The sequence below is a fragment of the Chenopodium quinoa genome, unplaced genomic scaffold (genome assembly GCF_001683475.1).
Source record: "Chenopodium quinoa cultivar QQ74 unplaced genomic scaffold, ASM168347v1, whole genome shotgun sequence".
Taxonomy (NCBI): Eukaryota; Viridiplantae; Streptophyta; class Magnoliopsida; order Caryophyllales; family Amaranthaceae; genus Chenopodium; species Chenopodium quinoa.
In genome coordinates this window covers 5,298,091-5,308,458 of record NW_018743175.1, presented here as the reverse complement: position 1 = coordinate 5,308,458, position 10,368 = coordinate 5,298,091, and the positions used below count along the sequence as shown (strand labels likewise).

Here is a 10,368-nt window from a genome sequence, read left to right as displayed (position 1 = left end):
ATAGAGAAGTTCTTTCCTTTACAAAAAGTTAAAGTAGCTAATAGCTATTGGTTTTTAGCTGAGAAGACAAGAATCAAAGATGTAAAATTACAGTAGTATTTTATAATAATCTGTTTTATGGGAAAAAGTCAAATATTTATTAGCTTTTTCTCTGACTTAGGAGTGTGTTAGAAATAAATAAAATGTTACTTATATATACAGTATTTTCAAATTGGTTTTATACTGTATTGGTTGACATTTGTTTGCATTTGCTTCTTTGGGATATTTAAGAAGGATGTATTGGCTATATCTCTTAGTAGGGCTGACTATTACTTATTTAAGATCAGTATTTCCCTATCAATTAGAAGATGTTGAAAATATAGAAATCAACTTTTATGAATGTTAGTAAAATGTCTATAAATTTTACAACTTTGTTATATTCACGTGATTTTACGTACATGAATTACCTTGATAGTTATTAGCAAAACTAAATTTTACCGATCAAAACTAATAACAATTGTATAGAAGCCTGAGGCACCCTCTCTCAATCTCTAATCTAACTCTGCTCCTCACTCAATTAGGCTCGTAAGAACTTTAATTGCTTACTTAAAACTTAGGTACACATGCTTCATATAATCATGTGTCTTAAATTTAGTAGTATTTAATGTGACTTATGGTGAATAATTTGACAAAGTATTAATGGTTTATTGTGGTCCTTTTTGTTTTTTTTTTTTTGGAAAGTGTTTGATATAAAAAGTTAGGCATTCTTAGCTGTGTCAAGAAAAAATTAGGCATTCCATGCATAATAGTTCTACTGTGCCTAATTGTTAACTTAATTTGTAACAAATTTTAAACTTAAAAAAATCTAATTTATTTGTTAAAAAAAATATTACTATAATTATATGTGTTAAAGGTTTGTTTGATTATGAACTTCGAGCGTGATACTTTCAACTGTGAACACGCGTACACAAAAGAGGGATTAAACCTTAAACTAAGGTTAGATAATCACGGATGAAAACTAAAAGCTTTACGTAAAGCATCCAATCTAACAATTAAAAGTGTATGTGTTACTACTAGAAACAAATCACATCCACTTTTATTCAATTTTGGTGGTTGATATCTCTTTCTCTACATACATGGCAATTTTGACAAGGATAGCTAAGAAAACAACCATATAGGTGGACATTGTATTGGATCATATTCGTGTATTTTCCAATTTGCTGTCAACCTTTATTAGGGACTCAATCATAGGGTCGTAGTCATTAGCTGATTAGCTCGTAATTTAATTTTCTAAATTATAATATCAACACGGATATAATGAAGCTAATAATTATGGATTTACATTTGACATATATAAAAGCCAAATTAATGCAAGCATTCAAAAAACTAGTGTCGTAACATATGTATATATGACAAATCAACACAATCACATGTAACTATGTAAGAAAATCACTTTTATGGTTTTCTAACATTCAATTAAAATTATATCCATGGAAATATTATGTTCAATTAGCTCTTCAAACTAAGTTGGAGCCATTGATTGATCATTCCTAGTCGTTAGAGGCTTAGCATAATAAATAACGTCTTTGAACTCATTATGACCAAACACATTAAAAATATTCTCCATAACTTTGCACCCATCTCTCAATTATAGAATAAGAACCCTATTCCGAAAACATATACTCCTTCTTTTTCGTCATGTATTCTTAACCGTTGATCTATCGGACTGACCGAGTAGTTTCGGATAAGCAAACATGAGAGGTTCCATTGGACATGAATGAAGAAAAACAGGGGCAGAAGGTGGGGTGGATTTAGGCACATGGCATGAAGTAATGATAGTATGTGACATTGTTTAACGCGTTAGTACCGACACTCTGCAAGACATGGATATCAGCGCAAATCTACGCCGCCTTAGACTTGACCCTTGTTCTGTTCATTTCCCACCCAGCTGTACATCAATTTTATTCATGCTGCATTTATTTTGTCAACCACTAATCCTTGTTCCCTTTTTTTTCTTTTAAGGAGTATGTTTTTTTTTTTTTTTTTTTTTTTTTTTTTTTTTTTTTTTTGGAGAGTACAGTGTATCAAATTATGAAATTATTAACATTCACTAGAGCTGTTCAAGAATCAAGAGTGGTCTGGCTAAGAATGGCTTAGCTTGGCCCGAAAAACAACCTGGGTTCGCGCAGAAATTTTGGGCCCATTTATTAAAAATTAAACATGCTTTGGGCAGGCATAACAGTCCGTCTTAACCATGCAATGGCTAGAAAAGCCTGCTTTATTCGGTATTGCCGGTCAGGTGACAGATATTCGACCCAAACGCAAGATCGGCTTGATGCATTGGACTAAATTGGTCAAAGCGTGGTCTAACACTTCAAATTAGTCAATTTTCTTCTGTCTAGGACTAACAACCGTGTCTATAGAGCAGTTCAAACAAGAAATGAGACAATTAAAAGGAGTGCAAAAATTTGTCTATATTGTCAAAATCAATTACTGTAGTCTAGCATGGTTTGGAGAAGAATAAATGATCACAAAATTTAATCATGAGAACATGAAAAGGACCCCAGAAGCAAAAGGAACAGGTAGTGTTATTGTGCATGGACTTGAAATTCTGCACCAATGGGAAGGTGATCACTGGGATGCTGATAGTTTGGGAGCCCACCAGCCACAGAGGGAGAGTCTTCATCAGGAAGTTCTAAGAAGCTCACAGGTTGTATGCAACCGGAAGGCGAAAAGAAAATGTAATCCAAAGTACCTGTAAAGCCAGGGGTGCAGTTGGTGAATGCCGGTTCTCCTCTTGTGCAGGCGTAGACACTGCTCAATGGAATGGGCAACTCATCAGGACATTCTACCCTAGACTCCGAGGAAGAGCTGCCGGAAATTAGGTAATTGTACACCTGGCAGGCAAAAGGGAATAAAAATTTAGGTTTTAACCCAATAAGCAGCAGTGCCAGAACTCCAAACTGTTAGGTAAAGTGATAGCAGAAGGAATACAACAAAATTTTCTGAAGAAATTAAAAATGCAAAAGGTAGAAAAGTTGACAAATCCTACCTGATCTCCTGGGGTAGAGTTGAAATCGCCAGTCAAAATAACAGAAGGAATACATTCAAATTTTTCTGAAACTAGAGTTTTGAATTGATCTAAACGCGACAGTAGATATTTAGCTTGAGCTAGCTTAACATCAGCCCATTTTGGATCCCTGGAATAGATGACAGCCATTCAATAATATCAGAGGAATTTCTTTTTCTTGGAGGTAAGAATGCTAGTCAAAGTAGATACATACGAGCCAAAGTAAATCAAATAATCAGAGACTGAAAAATGAGTCAACATACCAATATAAATGTGTATTTGCAATAATAATAAGATGCTGAGAATGATTCTCTAGTCTAAATGCAGCCATAATTCCAACACAATCGCGTTTTAGTCTGACACGAGGATCATTGGGGTCTCCACGATCTTTTTCAGCACCTTTCTCTGTCGAACCTGAAATTCGACAAAACACGCATGTAAATGAAAGTTAAAAAAACCATGAGAAGTAATGATCACATATTTGGTGTGGGTGGATATTAGAAAGAGAGAACCTAATGAAACTACAGCTAAGAAATTAATACTCCGTAGAAGATTCCACGTCTTAATTTCTCCCTCATTAATTTACGTTAAATGTGGAGTAATATAGCCGCAGCAACATTTGGGCGAGAAATCACATTAACAGCCATTTAGGTTCAGAACAGCAAGAGGGATCTCAGATGAAGATTGGGGAATGGATCAGGAAAGATTAGAGGAATAAGGTAATACAGGGGAGTTTAGAAGAAATGGGAAGTAGGGGATTTACCTAAATTGGTAAGTAATTAGAATATCAAGAGAGGACATCATAATTAGAGACAAAAAGAAAAATAATAATAACCTTGGGTTTCTTCAGCATTTGCATTTCCTCCAGCAACTGACACAGCACTATCCATCACTCTACTATTTGTTTCTCCGTCAATAGATTTCACTAGATCATTATATTCAATATTTTCTTGTAAGACCAACTCTGCACTGGAGCACGCCAAAAGCTAAGATAAGGAAATAATATAAAGAGTGATACACAAAATAGAGTAAGGAGTACCAAAAAATGAGATGTAACGTAGGTATATCAGAAAAGCTGCAACACTAAGAAAGATCTTAAAATATAGACTATGACAAAGGCAGAGTTTTTTGCTCAAAGATTAAGGTAAGAACATATTCATCTTTTCTATCCAAAACCCCCCAGTAGCTAGGTGTCCACTCAATTTATGCTGTCAAATATATGCACCATAGTCAGTGCCATTAGAAGAACAGGGCCAACAAGCGGAAAAAATATTTTATGTAAATGTGATCCACAACTAGCATAATCATCACTATAACAAAGATCAATATTGAGCATAGCAAAAAATTAACAGGTGCATGAATTAAATACACTGTATGATACTATGATACCTAGTTTCATGAACTATAAGAAACAATTCCAAAATTTATGTTCATGATATCATGACATCATTTGCCAAAAAAATATGGTCGTGACATCACGTCTACCAACAACCAAACTACATAAAAATTGGACGAAAGTGTTTTCTATGAATTCTGTAATTTTTCCACCACTAAAAAAAGTACTAAGTATTTGTTTAAAAAATTGTTCATGTGACAACAAGCTCAAGTGATTCCAACATTGGATTTTCATAAAACAAGGTGAATTGTGCCAACCTATAAGCTTTTAACTAGCGCTCTCAGTTTTTTTAGCTTTTTTAGCACATTCACCACAACAATACACCATCATGTGGATTGGGTACAACTTATGAGCATTAATAAGTTAATGCTTCATATGGCCGACACTGGACATGCAACTAACAAACTAAAACTTTGTACATAGCAGAAATCAGATACAATAATAGCTTGATCATCTAAGATTAAGGAAAAACATAGGATTCAGACAGCACCATGTACCTGGTCAGCTTATAAAAGATTCCACAACCGTCACGCTTTTGGCCACTCCTTTGGATATAGATGCTTGAGTATCCAAGTCGTTCCATATTGCCTCTATAAAAGCTATCATACTCATCTAACTCCTGATTTGGCCAGAACAACACCAATGTTAACATTGCAGCTTTTAACAGCAGTAGATATAAGAGATAAAACACGAACTATTGTTGTCACAGAGAAGCTAAAGGACCTGTAAGCAGAGAAAGTCGGCATCAAAATCTCCTAGAACAGTTAAAACAGCTTTGGAACGAGCCTTCCATCTGCAAAAACACAAGACCAACCTTCAGTTAAAAGTTACTGCTTGGACTTGGATAAAAGTGTGAGAAATTAATTTTGTTAAAATTAGCACTTACTATAATGCAAGTTCTCTCTCCTTTTGATTTTATCAATCATCATCTATTTCTCAACAAAATCATAGCTATTAGCCATTTGACACCATGCAGCCCTAAAGTTATATCCAGCCCTTATGTTAGATCCATCTATCATGGATAACCCCAGAACAATCAGTCTCAAATTCAGTACTGCCACATTCTTAATTTTATAACTCGTCACATAGAACATAGAAGGAGATTTTATCATCAAGTGCTGAAGCAAAATCATTCAGAACTAGAACTTCAAAAATTAAAAACTATAGATATACATAAAACTGTACAAACAAAAACCCTCCTTGAAAGAAAGTTCACGAGAATACGATAAGAAGCACGTTAAATAAAGCCAATTTGTTTGACATAATACAGTCGAGTATCATGGATCAACACCTAAGGTTAATGGTGACATCAAGGGATATAATAGCACAATTCCTTCAACTTTCTAATGCTGTATAGATGTATTTTATCTGCCACACAGCTCATTATACCCAATTAATCAAAGGAAACAAAATTGATGCACAAATACAAATAGATAATTGAGAAAAAAAATTCGAATATATTGAAAAAATTGGGCATGTACAACAGCATGGATGCATATTATTCACCAACAGATGCAGGATCAAACACCAAATAAATAACCCATAATTCAAACAAATAATATACCTGAGGCAAGGTTTTGGGGAGTGTGGAAAATAGGAACTCTTCACAAATACCTACAAAATGGAATCAAATATAAAATCACACCATGAAATTTGAAAAGACGTTCTAATACCATAACTGTCCTCTCTTACAAGAGGGTAAGCAAGTTAGTAAGATTTACAATTGACATCACCTAATGACATTCCAACCAATCATATAGGTTGACAAACAACTGACTACCAGTCTACCACTACCATTATCTGGAATCACTGCAGGGCCAATAGACACAGCAGTGAGACTGTTCTTTCAACTCTCAATTTCCAGTTCAAAGGGGGGAGGGGGGGGGGGGACACAAACAAATGTAAACTATTTTTGAAGAATGTAGTGAAAGTAGTAGGCAAACAGACATTTAAAAAGACTACAAATTAGTTTTACTTGAAGTATACACAAGAATTATATAATAATTTACAGGAATAAGGAAGACAGTGTCAAGCTGTAAATCTATCAAGAAGAATAATAACTTGTTGATCCTAAGATCTTATTGTAAGTTGAAAATTTTGTCATAATTCCTCTTCTCATAATCCCATGGGAATAGGGTGAGAAGTTCACAGTTCTTACTGATGCACCAGTAGCTCATTTTGGATAAGTATTTATTAAATTTTAGTCAGATTTCTGTAGTACAAGTTCTCCATCAACTTATATAATCTAAATTTTATTCAATACAAAGCAGTAAACAATTATTACATTTTAGATTGAAGGTCTAGTAAAAACAACCTTCCGGTTATCGCAGACTGCATACATCCATTTTGCCCACTACTTTAGAGGAAAGCCTGCTTACAGACATTGGGATTACGTTAAGGTTGATGTTGACGAGGTTCTCCATTAACAAAATGCAAGGTTACTATAGCAAAACATAACATATGCAGTAGTTGTAAGTTATACTAAATGAAACTTCTAGCTCATCAGCAGCTACAAACATAAACAGTAAGCAAAATAGCAAACTTTCACTCAGAAGCTACATTACTCAGACTGGGTAATCATGACCAACAGGAGTTCACGTCCCGGTGTCCGCTTCACTATGTCAAAGTGTCAATGATCCAATATAAGTACTTAAGGTGAAATGAAGAGTCTAAGTAACATAGCTCGGAATTAATAAACACAAAGATAAGGAATTTCTTCAACTCCGTATTTGTCACTAACTAAAGCACATCACATACCTGTGCCAAAATATTATATGATACTACACTGAATTTGTATGCTGCAAAACAAAACAAAAAAAGGCATGCCAGTCAGCCATAAGTCACATAAGATACTTAGACTAAAAAATAGGATGATATTATCATATTATAATTGCAATTTCTTGATAAATGCACCCAAAAAAAAAAAAGGCTTCCTGTATATAAGAAGGTGGGGCAATAGTAAGAGTAATTTGCTTAGACATGGTTTACATAAAAGTTCCAATGGTAGTGACTAACATGATCAGCGGTTAGGGATCTAGAGTCAAAAGGTAGGGAAAAAAAGTGCATGGTATACAATATTATACAGTTATTAACCCATATAGGAAGGCTAAAATAGATAGCCCATTATTTCATCAAAATATCATATGACAGAATTCATTTCTTGTTAGCTTGCTTCAGGAAAAAATTCCCATGAAAGAAAACAATGATAGACTCTTTACTATCTTCTGAGGATGATACCATTCAAGAATTGGAGACTTTCTCTTACAAGCAATCAAGATGAGGGAAGTTAAAGTGTTAAACTGCTAATCACAAAGCATGGCTAGGAGATGAAACTGATCAGGCTTCCCATTGGGCCCATTTGGGTCACACAAAATTCATATTTATATCACGTGTCAGATTTTCAGTTAAGTGCTTAACAAATTATCAGTTCAGAAAATGCATGTCATCAAAAACATGTTACACTTATGAATCATTGATTTACACTCTTTACAGGATAAAAGATTATGCCCCATATCTTGAACTGGCAGACCTGATTGCTAGGACAATACTTATAAAGCACAAACCTACCTTCAGAGCTGCTGATCGAAATAATTTTACTTTGCTCCACAGGAACAAATTTGGGACACAATGGTACTGCTTCCACAGACATTGTGGCAAAATTAGGAAATCTGAATGAAAATCAATTATATAGAATTATTTCAGATATATAATAGGATCTTGATCGAATATCAACAACAGCATTTGATTACATCTACTGCTAAACTACTGCATCAACAATCAATATGAGGCATATAAGTGAAACAATCGGAGTAGACATCTGAGTTGAAAGACTCATCAATTCAAGTTGTTTGATAAGGGAAGAAAACTGGCTAGAACCTACTATAAAAGGGCCAACCTAATCATCCTTTCAAGCAGCACATCACACTAGAGCTCACCAACCTAATCATCCTTAAAAATGTACCACATCACATCAGACTTTACTGTAGAAGCATAAACGTTATCATCCTATTGAATGCATTGCATTAGCCATCGAATCGATAAAAACACAAGAATAAGAAAGAATCAATAATTTCAGCAATTCAACAGTATGCAACACTTGTCAAGCTCATTTTTGTAGTGGTTTTATTAAATTCATGTCTTTCAATTTCTTTTTCTTTTCCATACTTCCTGTTTTCATAATATTGATTCAATCAATTTAAAGGCAGGCCAATGTCACCAGATATCCCTATTGAAGAAATAAAACTTACATAAATATAGATTAAACAAAAAAAAAAGTTCCAAACTTTCAATGTCATGAACAGAAATTGAGAAGAAAAAAAAATAAAAAAAAAAAAACACACACACACACACAACATTGGCAAAACCCATTAAAAATTAACAGCAAAAAATCAAAATTAATGAAAACCCAGAAATGATAACAGGTATATATTAATCAAAAGAATATGAAGAATGCCAATAATCTGAAAGAAAGAGGGAAAGAGAAATGGACCTTCGAGAGGAGGAGAAGGGTAAACGAGGAAACAAAGAAAGGGTCTTCAACATCAGTTGTGATTTAATTGATTGATTTTCTTCGAGTTTTCAGAATTATAAAAATGGGGTTATTCAATTCAAAGGAGTTAGTGGGCGCCTGGGCTAATTTTGCTCTTCTGGAGATAAAAGTTTGCAGATGTAGTAAACTCTGGTCTTGAACGTTTTTACTTTGAAGGGTATATTATTGCAAAGTGATTAGATTAATGAGTGTTTAGGATGAGCAAATTTGATCTTACATGCGAGTGTACATGCACATCGTTCAAAATGATGTTGGGGTTCTTTTACTTTAAAATTATTTAGTCTTTTGTAAGCATAATGCACATCATGCTCTCGAGTGTATGATCTAAATTTCATGACAAATGACTCATAAAATCACCTTATGCTCTAGTTTACAATTTTTTCGAACCTAGGAGAATTGTAAACATAGAGAGTCTACGTTAATATGAAGTACATAATAGTCATAATTGTGGAAGCTACATAATTATATGAAGTATATAAATCAAAAGACTAATTTATGGCTTCACCCTCTAAAATCTCAATAAGCAAACAAGAACAAAGCAAGTTATGGGGCTTTAATCTTTTCTTGTACTCGAGAAGTTTTACTTGCTAGTCATCTTCATAGTCAAAGTTTTGGCAATGTAAGCATTCGAATGAACAAAAGCTTTAACTTTTTAAGAAAAATAATGATGGGTCATGTACTCTATCAGAATCACTAGTAAATTTGTTATACCATCAACGATCAACATCCAACTATAAAAGTTATAATTAACATTTTTCATAGCTATTTTCTTATCTATTGGATCCAAGAAAAGAGTACCTAGTCCCATGACCACATGTTAGAATACCTAATTAGCCCGACAATATCAAGCAAGCCTTGTCAAAAAATTTCGTTACTCTCCATGCCCTTCCTCCATGGATTGAAAGGGTTTACACTTGCTAAGCTAATTGCTACACTATGCAATATATCAGGAATTTAACTAACATTTTACTAATACTAGATTACTAGGTAATTGCTGAACAATAATGCTTCCAAATTCCTATAAACTCATCAAATGAATTGAAGTCATCCTGATTCATCCAACATGTAAACTGCTAACGGTTTTTTTACACACCAAATTTGGAAGTCACCAACTTGTTTGCATCTTAATTCCATTGGCCCCAATAAGACATCACCAGCTCTAATTGAGAATACACTTAACAATGTGATTAATTAAATTATGTGACTATGAATTTATAATTATAATCTTTTCTATGGGTGATGACGGTCCTTACCATATGATATACAACTAATACAAGTATTTCGTACTACTTTATGATTTGATCCATTTTTAATTTTGAAAATCAATGCGAGGAAAACTATTGTTACGTGTTTGTATAGCCAATTGATTTAGAT

General features: G+C 33.8%; 1 protein-coding gene across 2 annotated transcripts; it reads right to left on the bottom strand.

The window, feature by feature from the left end:
- Positions 1 to 2,436: 2,436 nt before the first annotated feature.
- LOC110732711 (carbon catabolite repressor protein 4 homolog 4-like) lies at positions 2,437 to 9,144 on the bottom strand. Of its 2 annotated transcripts, none has more exons than XM_021912694.1 (10): positions 8,935 to 9,144; positions 8,013 to 8,113; positions 7,203 to 7,243; positions 6,010 to 6,059; positions 5,169 to 5,238; positions 4,943 to 5,064; positions 3,885 to 4,018; positions 3,313 to 3,463; positions 3,032 to 3,179; positions 2,437 to 2,876 (listed from the first exon to the last, which is right to left on the bottom strand). In XM_021912694.1, the coding sequence occupies exons 1-10, from the start codon at positions 8,985 to 8,987 to the stop codon at positions 2,568 to 2,570; spliced, it is 1,179 nt and encodes a 392-aa protein (XP_021768386.1). In that variant the 5' UTR covers positions 8,988 to 9,144; the 3' UTR covers positions 2,437 to 2,567. The 2 variants fall into 2 exon arrangements, with proteins under 2 accessions (XP_021768386.1, XP_021768387.1); XM_021912695.1 differs by lacking the exon at positions 8,935 to 9,144 and adding an exon at positions 6,760 to 6,815 and having other exon boundaries at positions 8,013 to 8,102.
- Between the last annotated feature and the right edge of the window lie 1,224 nt (positions 9,145 to 10,368).